This window comes from Microcaecilia unicolor, chromosome 4 (genome assembly GCF_901765095.1).
Source record: "Microcaecilia unicolor chromosome 4, aMicUni1.1, whole genome shotgun sequence".
Lineage (NCBI taxonomy): Eukaryota > Metazoa > Chordata > Amphibia > Gymnophiona > Siphonopidae > Microcaecilia > Microcaecilia unicolor.
In genome coordinates this window covers 29,383,398-29,407,439 of record NC_044034.1, presented here as the reverse complement: position 1 = coordinate 29,407,439, position 24,042 = coordinate 29,383,398, and the positions used below count along the sequence as shown (strand labels likewise).

General features: G+C 46.9%; 1 protein-coding gene across 1 annotated transcript in view; it reads left to right on the top strand.

Annotated features, from left to right (window-relative positions):
- TENM4 (teneurin transmembrane protein 4) overlaps positions 1-24,042 on the top strand; it is a 1,172,733-nt gene that overhangs the window by 1,126,609 nt on the left and 22,082 nt on the right. The window contains 4 exon segments of the mRNA XM_030200091.1: positions 8,040-8,212; positions 15,539-15,774; positions 16,843-17,139; positions 19,096-20,710. Of these exon segments, the coding sequence (XP_030055951.1) occupies positions 8,040-8,212; positions 15,539-15,774; positions 16,843-17,139; positions 19,096-20,710 (2,321 nt within the window).

The following is a 24,042-nucleotide window of genomic DNA, read 5'->3' as shown; positions in this document are numbered from 1 at the left end:
ACCCCAGCAGCAGGAGATGTCATTTAATGACGGCATTTCCTGATGTCCCTAGAAACGAAGTTGCTCAGCGGGAGGTCCCGGCTCCCTGGCGGGAGTGCGGGAGTCTCCCGCTGAAAGTGGAAGACTTGGCAGGTCCATAGATGTATTCTCTTACACAAATAATCAGTCGAGGAAGCCCCATAACCAGGAGTGTATGTCCTGGTTCTTGAAGCAGTGATCACATTGGTCCTGGCACTCCGTAGTGAGTCCAAGGTGAAACTCTACACTTCTAGGTGTGGGGCTTTGATTTATACATGAGTTTTATACAAACAGAAGTTTGTGTTTCTACCCTGTTTCCCCGAAAGTAAGACATCCCCCGAAAATAAGACCTAGTAGAGGTTTTCCTGAATTGGTAGATATAAGGCCTCCCCCGAAAGTAAGACCTAGCAAATTTTTGTTTGAAAGCAGGGCCGCCGAGAGCCAGACAAGGCCGCCCCCGGGCCGCCCCCCCCCCCCCAACCCGAGGTCGCCGGGCCCCCCTCCACCCACCCTCCGTCGCTCCCGGAACTAACCTTAAACGCCTCCTTTCACCTTCGCAGCAAGCAGCAGCAGGGCAGACCTCTCCTTCCTTCCGTGCCCCGCCCTCATGTACGTTACGTCAGGTGAGGGCGGGACACGGAAGGAAGGAGCGGCCTGCTCTGCTGCTGCGAAGGTGAAAGGAGGCGTTTAAGGTTAGTTCCGGGAGTGATGGAGGGCGGGTGGGCCAACCCCGATCCAACCCTAATGTTTCCCCGAAAAATAAGACAGCCCCTGAAAATAAGACCTAGCGCATTTTTGGAGGCAAAAATTAATATAAGACAGTGTCTTATTTTCGGGGAAACACGGTATCTGATTTGTTTAGGCAAGGTACTTTCAGTCACATACCACTCTTGGAAGTTCGTAACTGAAAGTAATCTGTGAATCATTACCTGATTCTTTCTGTACATCCTTAACTCTCTCTCTCTCACTCTCTCTCTCTCTCCCTACATTCACCTAATGATAGCAATGGTCCTACATCTTCCCTTGTACACAATCCCTAGCATACCACTCCTTTTCTAACACACACTACAACATTAGCAAAATTTGCCCCTTCCTTTCTGAATACGCTACCAGAACCCTTATCCAAACCCTTGTCACCTCTCACTTGGATTATTGCAATTTGCTTCTCACTGGTCTTCCACTCAGCCATCTCTCTCCCCTCCAGTCTGTCCAAAATTCTGCAGCACAACTTATTTTCCGCCAAAATCGTTATACCCACACTAGCCAACTCCTCAAGTCACTTCACTGGCTCCCTGTCCACTTCCGCATACAGTTCAAACTTCTCTTACTGACCTTTAAATGCATCCATTCTGCAGCCCCCCATTACCTCTCCACTCTCATCTCTCCATACATTCCTCCCCGTGACCTCCGCTCACTGGACAAATCTCTCTTGTCGTCCCCCTTCTCCTCCACTGCTAACTGCAGACTTTGTTCCTTTTCCCTGGCGGCACCTTATGCCTGGAATAGACTTCCTGAGCCTGTACGTCTAGCTCCATCTCTACCTGTTTTCAAATCTATGCTGAAAACCCACCTTTACACTGCTGCTTTTGGCTCCTAGCCACTACTCATTTGCCTCCCCCCTTGTTCCTTCTCACCCAGTACTTCCCTCGCCCTTAATTGTCTTGTCTGTCTGTATTTTTTAGATTATAAGCTCTATTGAGCAGGGACTGTCTCTCTGTGTCAGGTGTTCAGCGCTACGTGCGTCTGGTAGCGCTATACAAATGCTAATAATAATAATAACACTGCAAGCACAGCGTGTGAACACTGAAACACAATGGTTATAACAAAAATGGGAATTTAGTGACCCCCATCATCCTGAAACTGCCAAAACTTCTCTCTTCTGTTTCTTTTAATGCTCAGGCTGCCGTTGATCGATGGATGAAATGGACCAACACAGTTCTGATTGACAGGGTTCCCGATGCCAAAAAGCCCTTTAGTTGGCACTTAAGTTCTTTTGTAAAAATGACGGTACAAATGTTAACAGCAGCAGCCTCAAGCTGAAGACCCTGATGCAGCTAGAGGAATCAAGAGCCTTCCAAAAGAAGGCTCTTGATAACAAATTTCTACACAACACAGAATGTCTCATTACGATAAGGTTTAGCACAAAATACCCTTTTGGGTTTGTTCGGAATACTGATATTAAGCTAAACAAACATCCAGTCAAGCGTAACTTATTTCAGCTGTTAATAATTACCAGTGTTACAGTTTTCGTGAACGTAAGTTCTTTCATCTGTGAGATGAATAACAGCAGTTCCACTAAGCATTGTAGCTCATGTCAGCGTCCACGTGTTATTTCAGCACTGCCTGAGCTTTTCAGTTTTTTTGGCATAGTAGGAATGCATCATGATACGAGGGTATTGTAAAAATGTGAAGACCTTAGGATCCCAGAGCTCACATGCAAGGTAGGATTAGGCCTATCGTCTTCGTGCAACAGAGATTTAAAAAGAAAAAAATAGGAGAGAACCCAAGAGCGAAACAGGGCCATAACTGGACTGGAAAAGAGGGGCAGGAATTCAGAGCGCAGTGCGTGCGAGGGCAGAAAAATGACTGAAATGCATTTACTTTGACTTTCTTCAAATGAACTTTTGTGTTTCCATGTGAGGCCTTTCACTAAGACATAGCAAAAGAGAGGGTCATGATGTACAACGAACAAAGACAACACAAAAAAGCACAGAAAGGCCTTCAGGACTGGAACAGCCAAGAGATCTGTAATCAAAGGACCCGACACAGGCCGTGTTTCAGCGTACAAATGCCTGCATCTGGGGTCAATTCAGTTAATATTGCTCAAATGAATCACAAGTATAACGTTTCTTCAGGTAAGAAAGCAAACGTCCAGTCAGGCACAGCTTAGAAACGCGTCTATGTTCATTAGTGGATACCACCCAAAAAAAGAAAAACAAACACAGATGCAGTCCTCCAAAACACGTTTCTAAGCTGTGCCTGACTGAACTTTTGCTTTCTGGCAGATGACGTTTAACGTGAGCAAGTGCAAAGTGATGCATGTGGGAAAGAGGAACCTGAATTATAGCTACGTCATGCAAGGTTCCACGTTAGGAGTCACAGACCAAGAAAGGGATCTAGGTGTCGTCGTTGATGATATGTTGAAAGCTGCTGCTCAGTGTGCTGCTACGGATAAGAAAGCAAATAGAATGTTAGGTATTATTAGGAAAGGAATGGAAAACAAAAATGAGGATGTTATAATGCCTTTGTATCGCTCCATGGTGCGACCGCACCTCGAATATTGTGTTCAATTCTGGTCGCCGCATCTCAAAAAAGATATAGTGGAATTAGAAAAGGTGCAGAGAAGGGCGACGGAAATGATAAAGGGGATGGGACAACTTCCCTATGAGAAAAGGCTAAAGCGGCTGGGGCTCTTCAACTTGGAGAAAAGGCGGCTGAGGGGAGATATGATAGAGGTCTATAAAATAATGAGTGGAGTTGAACAGGTAGATGTTAAGCGTCTGTTCACACTTTCCAAGAATACTAGGACTAGGGGGCATACGATGAAGCTACAATGTAGTAAATTTAAAACAAATCAGAGAAAAACTTTCTTCACTCAACATGTAATTAAACTCTGGAATTCGTTGCCAGAGAAAGTGGTAAAGGCGGTTAGCTTAGCGGAGTTTTAAAAAGGTTTGGACGGCTTCCTAAAGGAAAAGTCCTTAGACCGTTATTGAATGGACTTGAGGAAAATCCACTATCTCTGGGATAAGCAGTATAAAATGTTTTGTAGTGTTTTGGGATCTTGCCAGGTATATTGTGACCTGGATTGGCCACTGTTGGAAACAGGATGCTGGGCTTGATACTTTGGTCTTTCCTAGTTTGGCAATACTTATGTACTTATCTGAAGGTAAGTTATATTTGTGATTCATTTGAGCAGTATTACTCCAATTGACCCCCGACGCAGGCAGTTGAAGGCCGAAACACAGCCTGTGTTGGGTCTTTTGATTAAAGAGCTCTTGATTGTTCCAGTCCTGAAGGATTTTTTGTATTGCCCTTCACTAAAAGGGTAATTATATAAGGTGCCTAAATTATAGAGCCAGTGACGTTCTATTGTTTACAAAATACTAATAACTTACACATGAGATTGGCACCCTGAATTGGCAAATGCATGCATAAGTGCCAGGTGCGACATGGCGTGCATATACCCCGAGATTCGCGCCGAGATGTCTGCATGGAAATCAAAGCGTATTTCATAATAATGCGCATAACTTAATTCGTTAACAAAAAGCTTTGAAAACTTATTTGTTTTCTAGGTTGAGGAGGTTGTGATTTCTTCTTCGAATAAATACCTGTATATGAAACATATAAATGGCAAGAGGTGTACTCACTCGCAAATGCGCAGTAGAGACCCTCTCTGTCCCGCCCCCGAGTCAATACGTGATGACGGGGGCATGACAGAGAGGGAACCTGCGCACCTGCGAGTGAGGGAACCGCCGTCGCCACCGCTCCCCCCCCCACCAGGGTTGCCGCTACCGCTCCCCCCACCCGGAGTCGTCACCGCCACCCACCCTCCACCCGGCCCGGGTACCTGGCTTCACTATGCAAACCGCCAGAACGCAACACACAGCTCATCTGAGCTGCCGTTGGCCTTCCTTACCTGCCTGTGTCCCGCCCTCGCCGACGTTACGTCACACGAGGGCGGAACACACGCAGAGAACAAGGAAGGCCGATGGCAGCTCAGATGAGCTGTGTGCTGGGTTCTGGCGGTTTGAATAGTGAAGCCAGGTACCCGGCCCGGGTGGAGGGGTGGCGGAGGGGACTCCGGGGGGGGGGGGGGGCGGTAGGGTTCAATAAACATACAGACACTGTTTTGTGTTTCACGGACATTTTATTTCAGTTTAATGAATGACAGTTGTATAGTCGTGCTGCAATCTTAGCATTCCAGTTTAATACTTAATAAAGTCATATACGAGAGGGGGGATTAAAATTAGTTATACTTCATATGCCGTGGATGAACACTGTATATTATATTGATTCCTGTCCTTGTGAACAGTTTATGAATGTTTTGTGTCTGCAGAGTTTTTAGTAAAAAAAGATTTAAACATAAAAGTTCATTTAAGCGCGCGACTGACCTTATTCTGTAACTTGCGCGTGCAACTTTCTGCGCTAAGTGTAAATTTGGGCACGCAAGTTTATAGAATCCAGGGGTATGTTAGTGGATCAGGCCTCAGTCTTCAAGCACCAGGCTAACTTTTCAGAATTCTTTCTCCCTTGGATTCTAATCTAGTCTGCAGCCCAGCGCAGTGGTGTTCTGAACTAGGAGGTGAAGTGATGGATTGCAGATTGTTCCTGGAAAGAGGAAATGGTTATTCTGAGACCTGGAGATTCAGATCCTGCTCCAGACAAGTGAAGGAAACCATGTTAAAGCTGAATTACTGCATTCCCAGTTGACATATAGAGTACTACTACTAGTAATACTTATCATTTTCATAGCGCTAACAGTGTACAGATGTTGGCAGACTGTAGAGTTTCAGAACAGACTACAGTTTTTTCATCAGTAGCTGGTAAACAGTCAGAACATAGTAACATAGTAGATGACGGCAGAAAAAGACCTGCATGGTCCATCCAGTCTGCCCAAGATAAACTCATGTGTATACCTTACCTTGATTTGTACCTGTCTTTCTCAGGGCACAGACCGTATAAGTCTGCCCAGCAGTTTTTCCTGCCTCCCAACCACCTGTCCCGCCTTCCATCACCGGCTCTGGCACAGACCGTATAAGTCTGCCCTCCCCTATCCTCGCCTCCCAACCACCAACCCCTCTTCCCCCCACCTGCTCTGCCACCCAATTGTAGCTAAGCTTCTGAGGATCCATTCCTTCTGCACAGAATTCCTTTATGCACATCCCACGCATGTTTAAATTCCGTTACCGTTTTCATCGCCACCAGCTCCCGCGGGAGGGCATTCCAAGCATCCACCACCCTCTCCGTGAAAAAATACTTCCTGACATCTTTCCTGAGTCTGCCCCCCTTCAATCTCATTTCATGTCCTCTCGTTCTACCGAATGAAAAAACTTAAATTTACTTACACGCAATCTAGCCTATGAGTAATGATATTTAAGCACATACCCGCTTTTCTCTCTTTACGGTTTTAATCGAATTCTGATTTTGCTGTTGTTTAAGTCAGTTGAATCATGTCAGTTTTTACAGTCATTTCCATGATGTTGCATTTTAACATGCAATGTGTTGGTTAGTTTAGGGGAACCTAGAACACTGTGATTTGGTTTTGTTTTTCTCGTCAAGGCTAACAGCAGATGTTGGTGAAAGTAGTTAGAAAAAAGCATGGTGGCTCTCCTTTAAAATCTAAATATACAGATTACCAATAGCGAGCTTAGTTCTGGAGAAAATCAGTTCTTTTGCGGACGATGATACCTTTAACTCTAGGCACTAAGCTATGTGCTTGAATGCCTCGGGTATTCTTGGAGAAGTGCTGCAGAGAAAGGGAATGTGGGGTCATGTACAGAGACTCAATGCGGGGCCTTCTTTACATAAATCAGTAGGTCCCAAAAAACAAACAGGCAGGTGGCCTGCTACTTCCAGAAGGAAAGAAACCGTTGAAGCAGAAACGGTTGGAAGATAAAGCAAGAACTTTATTAATAGTTAAAAGTAAAATGATGTCTGACACGGCCATGTTTCACACGGCGTGGGCTGCTTCAGGGGCAAAACATAGCTTATGCCATGTATTGATCACTTTACCAAATGGTAGTAGAGAACCTCCAGACTCCAGGGGAATCTCTGTTCAGACAGCATACTAATAAAGTTCTTGTTTTATCTTCCAACCTTGTCTGCTTCAGAAATTGGTATGAGCAGAAAAGCATGATCGTGTGCATAAAGCACAGTTCCTCAATGGTAGGGTCGGCTTTGCTGCGGGAGATGGGAAGACAGGAATGTTTCCAGCGAACAGATGTACTGAGGCTATGGGAAGGGGGAGCAGGAAAACCAGCTACGCTTGAAGGAAAGAGAGAATAAAATAGAGAAGTGAGCTGAATATGCTGAGAGATGGGGACCAGGAGCAGGAGGACGGAAACAGGCTAACGTGAGATAAAATCTGATAGGGAGAGGGACTGATACTGGGAGAGCAAAGCAGGTCTGGTCAGCAGAAAGTAGAGAGCAGAGAAGTTTAAGATGATGGAGTGGAGAAGGTAGGGAGATATTGAGCCTGCTACCTGCAAACACAAGTCAAACTATGCATAGGAAGTAAAAAGCCAGGGGGAAATAGGATAAGAAGGGGAGAGGAAGAAGAAGAGATGAAAGGGGGGTTGACAAAGAAGTGGGGGTAATCTAGGAAAACAGGTGTGGTATAGATGAGCGAGACTGCTGAAGAGGGGGCGAAAGGGTGGTATGAATGGGCCAGGCTAGACTGGAAGGGGCAGAGAGTGGGATGCAGCTGGGCTGTGGGCAAAGAGCGAGATGGAGGTAAACTAGTGAGGATGAGCTGGGGTTGGAGAGGGAAGAGAGACTAGTGGGACTTCCAGTGCTTCCCCAGTTCTTGTTTTAGCCACATGAGTCCTCCCCGTGTGTGCACCACCTACTATTCTCTTAATTTAAATATAGCCTGATCAGGTGTGCCCATGAGTTGCCATGCTTTCTTGTCCTTTAATATGTGGTCACAGTAATGCATTTGAGTTGAGCACCTCTAATCATTTGGAAAAGTTAACTCCACTGCTGATACTTGACCTGTATAAGAGATAGCCAAAATATAACGATGAGGCAAGCTTTCAAGTCTACATTTTTGATGAAGAACCTTGAGTATTGTGAAAGCTCATGTACAACATCAGCTTTGGATAATTCTTGTGATGGTCAAACAAAAGATGCTTGTTTACAGAAAACCTACAAACCTTAACTGTATTTTCTTTCCGTTAGAAGGACTCAAGGTTTTCTTCTTGTTTTTTTTTTTAATTGACTTTCCAGAAATACCTCTTATGTGTACCATGCATTGAGTTGCTGTTTCTCAGTTGCTCAGCTGTATTCCTCATTTTCAGGTATGACAGCTTTGGCCGCTTGACCAACGTCACATTTCCCACAGGCCAAGTCACCAGTTTCCGTAGCGATACTGACAGCACTGTTCGTGTCCAAGTAGAAACGTCAAGCAAGGAGGACGTTACAATAACGACCAACCTGTCTGCCTCCGGTGCATTCTATACTCTGCTGCAAGGTGAGCGCCATGGTGGTTTTAGTTGATTTTGAAAAAAAAGAAAAAAGTGATTTAGCAGTGCTTGGTATGGGCAACAGAATTTTTTTTTATTATTGTTTTAGAAACAAACACAGGAAAGGAGATACTTAGGGGCTTATTTTCAAAGCATTTAGACACACAAAGTACTAGTAGTAACCTACAGTACTTTGTGTGTCTAAGTACTTTGAAAATGAAGCATAGCATAGGTCTAATGGGAAGGTAGCTTCTTCTGGATCTGAGAGTCCCAGGTTCAAACCTAGTTGGTGCACTAATAGAAACCCAACCAAACCAAAAAAAAAAAAAAAAAAACCACTTGTAGCATGAAATGTTGCCACTCTTTGGGATTCCAGAATCTTGTTACTATTTGGGATTCTGGAATGTTGCCACTATTTGGGATTCTGGAATCTTGTTACTATTTGGGATTCTGGAATGTTGCCACTATTGGGATTCTGGAATGTTGCCACTATTTGGGATTCCGGAATCTTGTTACTCTTTTGGATTCTGGAATGTTGCCACTATTTGAGTTTCTTCCAGGTACTTGTGACCTGGCTTGGCCACTGTTGGAAACTGGATACTGGGCTAGATGGACCAGTATGGCAATTCTTATGAGCCCCTAAGTCTTTCTCCCCCAGATTCTATAAACCTATGCTCTGAAATGTATCCCTACTATGCTAATTTGTGTGCTCAAGTTATAGAATAACGCCAGTTGCATGCACACCTTTATTTCATAATTAGCTGTTAATTATTGAGGTTAAATGGCATTAATTGGCACCAATTAACATTTGCACATGCAAGTGCCCTTAGTCACTTTTCTAGACATTGCATGTGCTGATTCCTTTGCATGCATATTCCAGGGGTGCATGGATGTGGAAGGGGCATGGGGGGAGGGGGGATCAGGGACTTGCCTAGGAGTTTGGCACGCAAGTTAGAGAATGAAGGAATTACGTGCCTAATTGCCAACAGTTAGGCATGAGCACTTACACCAACCTTTGACACGGCGCAAGTGCTGGGCCTAAAGTTAGGCGCAAAACTGCGGACTTAGACTAGTACTCTATAAAATTTGTGTGTAGCACACATCATCCCAGCGCCTACATTTTGAATGTACTCTTCTGTATGTAAAACACTATACATACAGGGGCCGAAATTCAGACTGGGGGAGTTAGCCTGGCATTGAATATCCAGTTTATTTTTGGCTGGTTAGAAGAAAACCGACGAAACGTCAATATCAACATAGCCGGTTTTCTTCTAACCAGCCCAAAATAAACTGGATATTCAATGCCAGGCTAACTCCCCCAGTCTGACCAAAGATATCTCACATATTCACGCAGCCAAATGTAGCCACTAAAGTGGGGCTGAAAATCGCTAGCTAGCCGGTTATGTTGGCTGATATAACTGGCTATCTGATAGCCACAGCCGGTTATACCCCGCTGAATATCGAAGGGTAGTTGGTTATGGGGCATTTGACCGGCCAGGGCCGATCCTGGACAATTAATTGCTTTTGAATATCTGGGGGGCACAGCTTTTGCTTGAAAATATGCCTGTTCCAAAATCAAATGCATATGTGTGCAGGTACTTTCCCATGGGTGGTCATCGAAGGAAAGTAGGTAAAGAAATGCCCAGGATATTGCTGAAATTCAAGCAGCTTGATTACCTCTGCTTTAATAATCCAACAATACTCAGTACTCCCAGCAAACTAATATAGACAAATTTATACCCAACAGATCAACTCGAGGAAGCAGAAAATTCAGTCTATTGCAGTACTTAACTGTGCTCTGCATCTGCCATAGTTTGTCTGTGGTGTTCTGTTAACAAAATATTGATACGTCGTGAAATGAATCCCATAATTACTGTTTCCTTGCAATTTTAATATGTGCCAAATTAGATAAACATGTGCAGTTTTGTTGAACCACAATAATTCACTTGTTTGTCACACACTGGATTTTGCTTTGTGCCTGAGACTGCAAGTCTGCAAATTAAGCCTATAGTTAAATTAACTTAATTGTGAACCTGGGGAAGGTTTAATTAAAGCGCTCTTGCTAGATGTAGTTAAAATGCATGTCAGCAGACTAGCCTTGGGTACCTTACCATCAAGACTGAGCAGTGCCATTGCAGATCTGTTCCCCGGTGTTCACAGCAACTTGGAAGAGGGGACAGAAATCGCAGCCAATACAGAACAGCAAAACCTAGTGGTCAGATTCAGGGAGACACATTTTCATGAGGAGCCATCACGAGACACAGAGGCCCTGAAGATCAATTCCCCATTCTGTTCCAAAACAGCACCCTAAAAAATAGCACCGGAACAGCGCAGGGAATTAATTTCCCAAAGATCAATGCTAATTACTACTAATCATTTCTATAACGCTACTAGACGTACGCAGCGCTGTATACTTAAACATGAAGAGACAGTCCCAGCTCGACAGAGCTTACAATCTAATCAAGACAGACAAACAGGACAAATAAGGGATGACAAAGAGTAGCAAGATTCCGGAATCCCAATGTAGCAAGATTCTGTGTAGAATTCCAAAGAGCAGCAAGATTCCGGAATCCCAAAGACTACTACGACTACTTCTTATCATTTCTATAGCACTACTAGACAAGCGCAGCACTGTACACTTGAACATGAAGAGACAGTCCCTGCTCCACAGAGCTTACAATCTAATCAAGACAGACAAACAGGACAAATAAGGGATGACAAAGAGTAGCAAGATTCCGGAATCCCAATGTAGCAAGATTCTGTGTAGAATTCCAAAGAGCAGCAAGATTCCGGAATCCCACAGACTACTACTACTTATCATTTCTATAGCACTACTAGACGTACGTAGTGCTGTACACTTGAACATGAAGAGACAGTCCCTGCTCGACTGATCTCGACCAATCTAATCAGGACAGACAAACAGGACAAATAAAGGATAAGAGAATTACTAAGGTGGGAATGATAGAACACGTGCAGAGATTCCCCAAAGCGACAAGGCTTGGCATCCCTGCCAGCAAAAGTGTTCTTTATTGCAGTGACAAGGGTGGGGGAGGGAGAAAATACCTGGCTCCCTCAATCCACATTTGCCCTCCCCCCCCCCCCCCCCCCCCCCCCCCGAAAATGGACTTCTGCCGCCTATACCCCTGCTCCCAGCAGAAGCACTTCTCATTGCTTTTCAGCTGCGATTGGTTCCTCTAGGTTACGCTTTTTTTTGTTTGTTTGAGACAGAGGAAATCTAAATACCATTTCTTTGCAGTGCTGACAAACCCTTGCTATAGCTTGCATGGGATAAGTAAGTGACATTAGTATCCCTGGAGGCTTTCATTAACATGCAGTTTTTTTAAAAACTCATAAAACGAAACAGATCATTTTGAGGACAGTTTTCAAACAGGTACATAGCCATCTTCCTGGATCAGTGGCGTAGCCACAGGTGGGCCTGGGTGGGCCAGGGCCCACCCACTTTGGACTCAGGCCCACCCAAAATTGTGACATTCTTGCTGTGGCTGGTGGGGATCCCCAAACCTTGCCAGCTGAAGATTTTTTCTCCTTGGGCAGCCCTCGCTCTTCCAAATGTCAGCTAACAGCACTTGCCTTGAGCTGACGCTGAGACCGGCCTTTCTGCACATGCTCAGGTTTTGCACATACAAAAGCACTGAGCATGCACGGCCTGCTGGCAGGAGCATCAGTTTGAGGCAAGTGCTGCTGGCTGCCGTTTGGAAGAGTGCTGGCTCCTCCAGGGGAAAATCTTCAGCTGGCAGGGTTTGGGGATTCCCACCAGCTCAAGTATTTAATATTTGGGGTTTGTGGGCAGGGAGGGGTGGAGAGAGGAGCAAACCAGGGGGGGATGGGGGGGTGAATTCTATGCCCACCCACCTTGGGCTCAGGCCCACCCAAAATTGTGACATTCTTGCTGTGGCTGGTGGGGATCCCCAAACCTTGCCAGCTGAAGATTTTTTCTCCTTGGGCAGCCCTCGCTCTTCCAAATGTCAGCTAACAGCACTTGCCTTGAGCTGACGCTGAGACCGGCCCTTCTGCACATGCTCAGGTTTTGCACATACAAAAGCACTGAGCATGCACGGCCTGCTGGCAGGAGCATCAGTTTGAGGCAAGTGCTGCTGGCTGCCGTTTGGAAGAGTGCTGGCTCCTCCAGGGGAAAATCTTCAGCTGGCAGGGTTTGGGGATTCCCACCAGCTCAAGTATTTAATATTTGGGGTTTGTGGGCAGGGAGGGGTGGAGAGAGGAGCAAACCAGAGGGGGATGGGGGGGGTGAATTCTATGCCCATCCACCTTGGGCTCAGGCCCACCCAAAATTGTCCATCTGGCTACGCCCCTGGGCTGTCTGAAAAATGCCCTCTGTCTACCTGGCTAAAAGCAGGAGGAGGATGAGCAGGTGCTGAGCTCCGCAGCACTTTAGAGACTCAAATCAGGATTTTTCATTGTTCTTTTATACAGCTTGAATCAGAAAGCGGATGCACTGCTTAGAAACAGCTTCTGTTACTGACTGAATCATTTCCTGACATCGCAGTTTACAAATCAGCACTGACTTGGGAGAATAAAATTTAGAACCTGATATTTAAAAGGATTTAACTGGACGGGACAGAGCGTTAATAGGGGCATTTAATCGTTCAGCGTTTATTTATTTGCCATAACGTCACAGACTTATACGGTCTGTGCCCTAACAATGGCACATACAAATCAAGGTAAGGTATACACAAAAAATAGCACATATGAGTTTATCTTGTTGGGCAGACTGGATGGACCGTACAGGTCTTCTTCTGCCGTCATCTACTATGTTACAAAATATGAAAGCATCAAACCCCTAAGAGAAAAACTACATTGGCTCCCTCTAAAAGATCGAATTGCGTTCAAAGTATGCAGGGGCGTAGCCAGCCTTCCGTGGGGGAGGGGTCCAGAGCCCGGGGGGAGGGGGCACATTTTAGCCCTCCCCCCGGCGCCGCCCCCCCCCCCCCCCACCGCCGACATTGCCGCCCCCCCTCCCGCCGCGAACCCGCCGCTGCCGCAGCCTACCTTTACTTTTGCTGGCGGGGGATCCCACTCCCCGCCAGCCGACGTCTTCTTCTCAGTCGCTTCCTGCTCTTCAATTTGTTTGCTGACGTCCTGCACGCAAACAGAACTGTTCTCTGAGTCTGACGTCCTGCACGTACAACGTGCAGGACGTCAGCAAACAAATTGAAGAGCAGGAAGGACTGAGAAGACGTCGGCTGGCGGGGAATGGGATCCCCCGCCAGCAAAAGTAAAGGTAGGCGGGGGCGGGTTCGCCGGGAGGGGGGTCCTGGGGTGAATCTGCAGGGGCCCCGGCCCCCTCAGGCCCCACGTAGCTATGCCACTGAAAGTATGTACCATGGTCCACAAAATTATACATGGGGATGCTCCGGCCTATATGACAGACCTTATAGACCTGCCTGCTAGGAACGCAAAAAGATCAGCACGTACGTTCCTCAACCTCCATTACCCCAAATGCAAAGGATTAAAATACAAGTCCACCTACGCAACCAGCTTCTCCTACATTTGCACGCAGCTATGGAACGCGCTTCCGAAGACCATAAAGATAACGCAAGAGGTAACCGTCTTTCGAAAACTACTGAAAACTGACTTATTCAAGAAGGCATACAACAAACAACCGTCCTAATTACCAAACAATAAGAATGAAGATTAAGATTGGTCCGACCCCAATCACGCGACCGAGCAAACTCAATGACCTTAATGAAAAAATAATACCACTTCTAATCTAATATTGACTACTAAGCAACCACAAAATGCTGACTAACCTCACCGCCATACGCTAACACTCTCACCCTAATGTCCTCACCTGAGCAACTACACAATGCCGACACCTACACAAGATCACAATGTATTCTTCTACCATGTATGTACGCACCTGATTGTAAAACCATGTGCATATTTGTAGTCCGGAATGGCAATCGCCATTACGGCAAATGTAAGCCACACTGAGCCTGCAAATAGGTGGGAAAATGTGGGATACAAATGCTACAAATAAATAAATAAATAAAAATTGCATAGCAAGTTAGAACAGTTTGCAAGGCAAAATTGTACAATAACACACAGACTAATTTAAACTAGGAATTCCATTGAATGACAGGGAAGAACAAACAACTTTCATACCGTAGACAGCAGCATAAACACTCAACTCTCATAGCAGTCATATGTAACTACCTAATGTTAACATTTCCTTGCAACAGTCTTAATCGCTCCAGGCACCTATCCTGCTTATTTTCGAAGGAGATGGCCGGCCATCTTCCGACACAAATCGGGAGATGGCCGGCGATCTCCTGAACCCGGCCAAATCGGTATAATCGAAAGGCGATTTTGGCCGGCGCCAACTGCTTTCCGTCGCGGAGCCGGCCAAACTTCAAGGGGGCGTGTTGGTAGGGTAGCGAAGGCGGGACGGGGCGTGGTCAGGAGATGGCCGGCTTCGCCCGATAATGGAAAAAAGAAAGCCGGCCCTGACGAGCATTTCGCCGGCTTCACTTGGTCCCTTTTTTTTCCAGGACCAAGCTTCAAAAAGGTGCCCCAACTGACCAAATGACCTCCGGAGGGAATCGGGGATCACCTCCCCTTACTCCCCCAGTGGTCACCAACCCCCTCCCACCCAAAAAAAAAAAAAAACTTATTTGCCAGCCTCTATGCCAGCCTGAAATGTCATACCCAGCTCCCTGACAGCAGTATGCAGGTCCCTGGAGCAGTTTTTTGTGGGTGCAGTGCACTTCAGATAGGTGGACCCAGGCCCATCCCCCCTACCTGTTACACTTGTGATGGTAAATGGGAGCCCTCCAAAACCCCCCAAAACCCAATGTACCCACATGTAGGTGCCCCCCTTCACCCATAAGGGCTATGGTAATGGTGTAGAGTTGTGGGGAGTGGGTTTTGGGGGGGATTTGGGGGGCTCAGCACACAAGGTAAGGGAGGTATGCACCTGGGAGCAATTTTTGAAGTCCAATGCAGTGCCCCCTAGGGTGCCCGGTTGGTGTCCTAGCATGTGAGGGGGACCAGTGCACTACAAATGCTGGCCCCTCCCACGACCAAATGCCTTGGATTTGGCCGGGTCTGAGATGGCCGGCATCGGTTTCCATTATCAGCGAAAACCGATGCCGGCCATCTCAAACCCGGCCATCACTGACATTTGGCCGGCCCCAACCGTATTATCGAAACAAAAGATGGCCGGCCATACTGTGCTTCCACTGATCCTTCTCTTTTGCTTTTCTTATCCTACCGCTAAGGCTTCAAGAACAGTTAATCATGGGAAATACATTCATGTTCATTGCAGTCACTGGCTTCCATTTTTCCTTCTTTAGACCAAGTACGAAACAGCTACTATGTTGGGGCAGATGGCTCTCTCAGGCTCATGCTGGCTAATGGAATGGAGGTGGTACTGCAGACTGAGCCGCACCTACTGGCCGGCACTGTAAACCCAACAGTGGGGAAAAGGAATGTTACGCTGCCTATCGACAATGGCCTCAACTTGGTGGAGTGGAGGCAGCGAAAGGAACAGACCAGAGGGCAGGTTACTGTCTTTGGACGCAGACTCAGAGTGAGTATTTGTTCATTTGGATCTAGCTCCCACCTTGTCATTGGTACCTCAGAATTATATTCAGGTACAGTATTTCCCTGTCTGTAGAGCAGGGGTTCTCAACCCAGTTCTCTTGACATACCTAGCCCAGGTTTTCAGGATACCTGCAGTGAATAAATTTGCATACAGAAACTCCATTGTATGCAAATGTATCTCATTCATATTCATTGTGGGTATCCTGAACACCTGACTGGCTAGGTGTCTTCCGACTGGCTAGGTGTCTCTTACCACGTGGCCATGTGGAGGTTAACCAGCAATTATCAGCACTAATTGGCATTAATTTTAATTTTAAGTGCACTGCTGTCTAAGCGTATTCTGTAATGTGCTGAGCGTAAATTTTAAGTTGCATAGTTGAAAAGCGGGCACAGTTATTGGCGGGTCATGAGAGTTTATAAAACCTACACGCGTTGTTATAGAGTACATTCACTCCGCGCCTAATTTAGTCTATATTACCACCTGGAAATTTAAGCCTATTCTATACAACAGGGCCGCTGAGGGGGGGAGGGGGCAGGGAGGACAAAATTCCCCAGGCCCGGGCCTCCAGGGGGGCCCGGCACTGCAGTCCCCGGTCTCACCTGCCCACCCTCAGCTCTGTCGACAGCCCCCTCCGTCCACCACCGGGCCCCCTGCATTCAAATCGATTCGGCAGTGCCTCACCTCCGTGTGAAAGCGCAGCAGCAGATCGCCTCCCTTCAGGCCTTCCCTCCCTGTGTCCCGCCCTCGTCTGATGCAACTTCCTGTTTCCGCAAGGGCTGGACACAGGGAGGGAAGGCCCACATTCTGCCCAGGCTCCACCCCATATGCACACCCACTTGAAAAGCACCCAGTATCAAGTATTGGTGCATAAGTACAGAATAGCACTAGCCAGAACATGGTCATTTACACACATATGTATTCCCATACACACAAATAACTAGAACACTGGCATTTATGTGAATTCTAGACATCTATATCTACGCACCTCCTTATTGAATTACCCCCCTCTGTGTGTTTCTGATTCAACTAATGCTTTAACTGCTGCCTCTTTAGGTCCACAACAGAAATTTGCTATCCCTTGATTTTGACCGTGTCACCAGAACAGAAAAGATCTACGATGACCATCGGAAGTTCACCCTGCGGATTCTGTACGACCAGGCCGGAAGACCCAGCCTCTGGTCTCCCAGCAGCAGACTGAATGGAGTCAACGTGACCTATTCCTCTGGTGGACATGTTGCAGGCATCCAGCGGGGAACCATGTCAGAGAGAATGGAGTATGATCAGGCTGGCAGGATCATATCCAGAACCTTTGCTGATGGAAAAACATGGAGCTACACCTACCTTGAAAAGGCATGTTGGATAATAATGATCTTTTTCTGTATCTGCCACCAATTAACCTCTTCTGTTCTTTTATTCTTGCCTGTCTTGTTGTCTTTTTTAATTGGATCTCTGGACAGTTAAGTAGGTGGGTTGCCCACGTTAGCTAATGGTGTTAACAATTAAAACTAGCAAAAGCACTGAGATCCTCATTTTAATTAATATATTTCTTCAACTCCTACAAAGATATGAGTGTTTAAAACTTGTGAACACTCCCCATACTCATCTACTCTTGGTATTATAAACCCAAGTATCATCAAAACATCCATGTCCATTGAGTGTCTCAAGACAAATTTGATAATTATAATTTCCAAAGCCCTTTCCAGTGTCAAGGAACTTGCCGCTACCACTTTTCAACTTTAATATCCATATCCAATCCTGGCTATCGTTTTTGCTCATATATTGGACTTCTTCAAGGAAAATATTATTATTTGTTACATTTGTACCCCACATTTTCCCACCTCTTTGTAGGGTCAATGTGGCTTACATAGTGCCGGAGAGCAGTTGCAGACTCTGGTGTATACAAATACAAGGTGAGGTTGTGATAGGGTAATGTTCATGTGGTAGGACCACCTTACGCTATAGTAATGATGTCTTTTGAGTTAATTGCCATTCTTTTGCAGTATGGTAGAAAAGCGACTTGAGGAAAACAGGATACTGGGCTAGATGGACCATTGGTCTGACCCGGTATGGCTATTCTTATGTTCTAATATTCTAATGAAAAGATATTTTCCCTAAAAAAGCCCGATATATGAGCAAAAGCAAAAGTGTAACGGATCTTCAGACTGTTGTGAGGGAGGGAAAGAGAGAGACACTGGAACTGTGCCAGAGGGGAGGGAACCTATAGGATAGAGGGAGAGAGGTGCAGGTGCTGCTCTGCTTGACCTTTGGGAAGGTGATGGACAGAGAGGAAGAGGTGCTGGACCATGGGGGGGGGGGGGGGGGGAAATTATAGATGTGGACTGGAAGAAAGGAGGAGAGACCCTGGACCATGAAAGGGTGGTGGGAATTGAGAGGGAGACATATTGGCCCCAGGGTTGGGGGTGCAGGAGGAAGGGAAGAGAATGGTGAGCGTCAGGGAGATAGAGAAGAGATGTTGGGCATGGAGGAAGACAGGGGGATAGCCAGAAACCTAACTTTGAGGGGCCTAAGTCAAAAGTGGGTGGGTATGACAACACCACTCTCCGCCCAGCATTTTTCTCTCCACCCTCAGGCGATTGGGGGGCACTTAACTCCACTCCCCTGATCCCTGCCCCCTCTGGTACCGTTAAATCCTTTAGGTCTTCACTGGCAGCAAGCAGCAGTTCATTCCCTTTGCTCATGCCAGCTCCAAGCCTTCCCCCTGACGTAACTTCCTGGTCCGACAAATAGGAAGTTCCATCAGAGGAAAGGTTCAAGCCAGCACGAGCAGGAGGAATATGTTGCTGTTCGCTGACAGTGAAGAACTATAGGATTTGAAGGTACAGGAGAGTTGGAGGAGTTGAGTTGTGACCGTTGATGTGGAGGGAGAGATGCTGAGAGTCTTCAGCTGGGGGGCTTGGGGATCCCCACCAGCCACATTGCTGCTGGGTGGGCCTTTGCCCACCTGGGCCCATCCATGGCTATGCCACTAGAGGAAGCATAGGGACAGGTACACAAAGGGGCAATGCTGGACAGAGAGGAAATAGGAACACACAGGGACAATGCTGGGTAAGAGAGGAGGTGATAGGGACACGGGGCAGTTCTGATCAAGGGGTGATGGATAGGGATTCGGGGCAATGCTGATCACAGGGTGAGGAATGGGGATTCAGGGGCAATGCTGATCATGTGTGGGGTAGAGACACAGGGAGGAAACAATACCATATAGAAAGCTCACATAACTGAAAAGAAAAGATAGGTTACGAACTAAGGCAAAAATGTTTATCTAGTTTATTTTTCTTTCATCCATAGTCCATGGTCCTGCTTCTTCACAGCCAGAGACAGTACATCTTTGAGTTTGACAAGAACGATCGATTGTCTTCTGTGACCATGCCAAATGTAGCACGGCAGACCCTGGAAACCATTCGTTCTATTGGATATTACAGGAACATCTACAGACCTCCTGAGGGTAATGCTTCAGTCATTCAGGATTTCACAGAGGATGGGCAACTGCTTCACAACCTGTATTTGGGGACAGGAAGGCGTGTGATCTACAAATATGGAAAGCTGTCCAAGCTGGCAGAAATCCTCTATGATACCACTAAGATTAACTTCGCCTACGATGAAACTGCTGGCATGTTGAAGACGATAAACTTGCAAAATGAAGGATTCACCTGTACTATCCGATACAGGCAAATAGGCCCTCTTGTTGACAGGCAGATCTTCCGTTTCACAGAGGAGGGCATGGTTAATGCACGCTTTGACTATAACTACGACAACAGTTTCAGGGTCACCAGCATGCAGGCAGTCATCAATGAGACACCACTGCCCATAGATCTATACAGATACGATGATGTGTCAGGCAAAACTGAACAGTTTGGAAAATTTGGAGTCATCTATTACGACATAAACCAAATTATAACCACCACTGTCATGACTCACACAAAGCACTTTGATACATATGGTAGAGTCAAAGAAGTTCAATATGAGATCTTCAGATCACTCATGTATTGGATGACAGTGCAGTATGACAACATGGGTAGAGTGGTGAAAAAAGAACTTAAGGTGGGACCGTATGCAAATACTACGAGGTATTCTTACGAATATGATGCTGATGGTCAGTTACAGACTGTGTCCATTAATGAAAAACCACTGTGGCGTTACAGTTATGACCTTAATGGAAATCTCCATTTGGTGAGTCCCGGTAACAGTGCCCGACTTACACCGCTAAGATACGACCTGAGGGACAGGATTACGAGACTGGGTGATGTCCAGTACAAAGTGGATGAGGATGGCTTCTTGAAACAAAGGGGAAGCGATATGTTTGAGTACAACTCTGCTGGTCTTCTAATCAAAGCGTACAATAAAGCCAGTGGATGGAGCGTGAAATATCGTTATGATGGCCTGGGAAGGAGAGTGTCCAGGAAAACAAACAATGGCCATCATTTGCAGCTCTTCTATGCAGACCTTACAAACCCTACCAGAGTTACTCACTTTTACAATCATTCAAGCTCCGAGATTGCTTCCCTCTATTACGACCTCCAAGGCCACCTGTTTGCCATGGAGCTCAGCAGTGGAGATGAATTCTACATAGCATGTGATAACATTGGAACCCCTCTGGCAGTCTTCAGCGGGGCGGGATTAATGATCAAGCAGATCTTGTACACAGCCTATGGAGAGATCTACATGGACACTAATCCTGGCTTTCAGATCATGATAGGTTACCACGGAGGCCTTTACGATCCTCTCACCAAGCTCATGCACATGGGGCGGCGAGAATATGACGTGCTAGCTGGACGCTGGACAAGCCCTGACCATGACATGTGGAAGCGCCTGAGTAGTACCAATGTAATGCCTTTCAACTTGTATATGTTCAAAAACAACAATCCCGTCAGCAATGCTCAGGACACCAAATGCTATATGACAGGTCAGTCTTTATGTAGTAGCTGTTTGGTTCTCATTGCTCCCTCCCCCTGCCCACCGCCTTTACCTCCTTGCCAGCTTTTTTTTCAATGATATCTCATTTCTGCCTTTTAATCTGTTTATGCTTTCTCTGGTTAATAAGCAATTAATATTTTATCAGGTGTTTCCTCTGTTTATGAGAAGAAGGCTATTCAGAAAGCAGAGATAGCCTTTTCCCCATTTATCAAAACATTTTTTTTTGGGGGGGGGGGGGGGGAGAGGTGTTATAAAGTCATTTGCATGTATAAAATGACAAACTGAACTGGGTTTGCGGATGAGTCTGGAGGATGGGCTCAGTGGGGGGGGGGGCGGTGTTTATTTCAGGTTGTGTTTCTTCTGGGGTCTGGGCTACAAGAACACGGGACCACAGATCTGGTTTGTATCTTCCTTGGGATTTCCTTTTGGGGGGGGGGGGGGGCACATAGGCGCATTTGTTGCCTTTATAATATAGGTGCTTTTTGGACCAGGGGCGTAGCCAGACCTCACGGTGGGAGAGGGCTAGAGCCCGAGGTTGGGGGTACATTTTGAGTGCCGTGCCGCCCCCCCCCCCCCCACCGCCATGCCTTGCCTCCTCACCCCCCACCGCCTCGCCTCACCCCCTCACAAACAAATACCTTTGCTGGCGGGGGGTCCCCAACCCCCATCAGCCAAAGCCTTCTTCAGCGCGGTCTCCAGCGCAGCCGCATTCACGGCCTGCCCCCTGCTCTTCTTTCTTCTTCCTCCTGCACAGGAGGAGTAAGAAAAAAGAAGAGCGGGGGCAGGCCGCGAACGCGGCTACGCCGGAGACCGCTGAGCGTCAGTGTGCACAGGAGGAGCAAGAAGAGAGAAGAGCGGGGGCAGGCCGCGAACGTGGCTACGCCGGAGACCGCTGAGCGTCAGCGTGCACAGGAGGAGTAAGAAGAAAGAAGAGCAGGAGGCAGCCAGCGAACATGGCTGCGCCAGAGACCGCACTGAAGAAGGCTTCGTCTGGCGGGGATTGGCGACCCCCGCCAGCCAAACCAGGGGCCCAGACAAAATTTGCGGGGACCCAGGCACCCATGGTCCCCCCGTAGCTACGTCCCTGTTCTGGACATATTTTCCCTGGTTTTGTTAGATTTTCAAGGCAGAAATATTCATATACTTCTGCTTTTAAAATTATGCCATACAGTTTATCCGGCCAGTATGCTGGGGGCAGTCAGTATTTTTTTTAAATCGCTGACCATCATCAGCTAAATTTGTCCTGAATATTCAGTGCTGGGCCATGTTCGGGCACTAGAACTAAATATCCAGGGCTGATTGCAGTGGAGGTGGCTGCCGGAGTACTGCAAGGTTGCCTCTAGAGGTCTCAGTAGCCATTTTGGAAAGTCAGCCGCTAGGGTAGGGTTACCATATTTGCGGAGACAAAAAAAGAGGGCACAAAAAAATAAAATGTCACCCCGCTCCAGGCCTCAGTCTACGTGCCCAGTATTATTTTTAAAAAGAATGAGCAGCCTAAACTGCTGTGAAAGTTCTATCTTTTGATTCTGTGCCTCCAAAGTTCCCTCCACTGCTCTACTTTCCCCTGTATCAGGTAGGGTGGTAGAGTTTGTTGTGGAACTGTGGTAATCTAGTTTCTAATACGGTTGGGCCCGGCCAAATGTCAGACTTCGCCGGGTTTGAGATGGCCGGCATCGGTTTTCGGCCATAATGGAAAATAATGCCAGCCATCTCAAACCCGGCGAAATGCAAGGCATTTGGTCGTGGGAGGAGCCAGCATTTGTAGTGCACTGGCCCCCCTCACATGCCAGGACACCAACCGGGCACCCTAGGGGGCACTAATTTTAAAAAAATAGCTTCTAGGGCATAGCTCTTTTCCCTTGGCTGTTTAGCCCCCCCAAAACCCACTCCCCACAACTTTACACCATTACCATAGCCCTAAGGGGTGAAGGGGGGCACCTAGATGTTGATACGGTGGGTTTTGGAGGGCTCCCATTTACCACCACAAGTGGAACGGGTAGGGGAGGATGGGCCTGGGTCCACCTGTCTGAAGTGCACTGCACCCACTAAAAACTGCTCCAGGGACTTGCATACTGCTATCACGGAGCTGGGTATGACATCTGAGGCTGGCAAAACAGTTTTTTTGTTTGTTTGTTTTTTGGATGGGAGGGGGTTAGTGACCACTGGGGGAGTAAGGAGAGGTGATCCCCGATTTCCTCTGGTGGTCATTTGGTCAGATGCGGCTCCTTTTTGAAGCTTGGTCGGGAGAAAAAAGGGACCAAGTAAAGCCGGCGAATTGCTCGTCAAGCCTGGCTTTTTTTTTCCATTATCAGGCGAAGCACGCCCCCGTCCTGCCTTCACTACCCTACCGACACGCCCCCTTGATGTTGAGCCCGGCCAAAACCGGCTTTCGATTATACCGATTTGGCCGGGTTCAGGAGATCGCCGGCCATCTCCCGATTTGTGTCGGAAGATGGCCGGCGATCACTTTCGAAAATGAGCTGTATAGTAACATAGTAAGTGACGGCCGATAAAGACCTGTATGGTCCATCCAGTCTGCCCAACAAGATAAACTCATTTTACATGGTATGTGATACTTTATACGTATACCCAAGTTTGTTTTTTCCTTGCCTTTCTCAGGGCACAGACAGTAGAAGTCTGCCCAGCACTCCTCTTGAACTTTCCATATCTATTCAGTTACAATCAGGGCGTAGACCGTAGAAGTCTGCCCAGCATCGGTTTTGCTTCCCAATTACCGGTGGTCCCACCCAATCTCCGCTAAGATTCCATGGATCCATTCCTTCTAAACAGGATTCCTTTGTGTTTATCCCAAGCATGTTTGAATTCCATTACCGTCTTCCACTCCACCGCCTCCCGCGGGAGGGCATTTCACGTATCTACCACCCTTTCCGTGAAGAAATACTTCCTGACATTACTCCTGAGTCTGCCCCCCTTCAACCTCAATTCACGTCCTCTAGTTCTACCGCCTTCCCGTCTCCGAAGAAGGTTTATTTGCGGATTAATACCTTTCAAATATTTGAACGTCTGCATCCTGTCACCCCCGTTTCTCCTTTCCTCCAAAGTACACATGTTCATGTCGGCAAGTCTCTCCTCGTATGGTTTGCAACGCAAGATACAAACCTGTTCTTGATTTGAGTTTAGGAAAACATGGGATAGGATTTCTAGGCATGTGATACATGCCCTTGAATGTGCCAATCAGGTAGGCTGGGTTAGGAAGATAGTGATGTTGGAAAAGCCTGTTGTCAAATGAATATTTTAGAGATTCTACGCTCTAAGGCGCAGATCCTTGCCACTAGTTTTGGAAGCTGATGGATTGAAGTG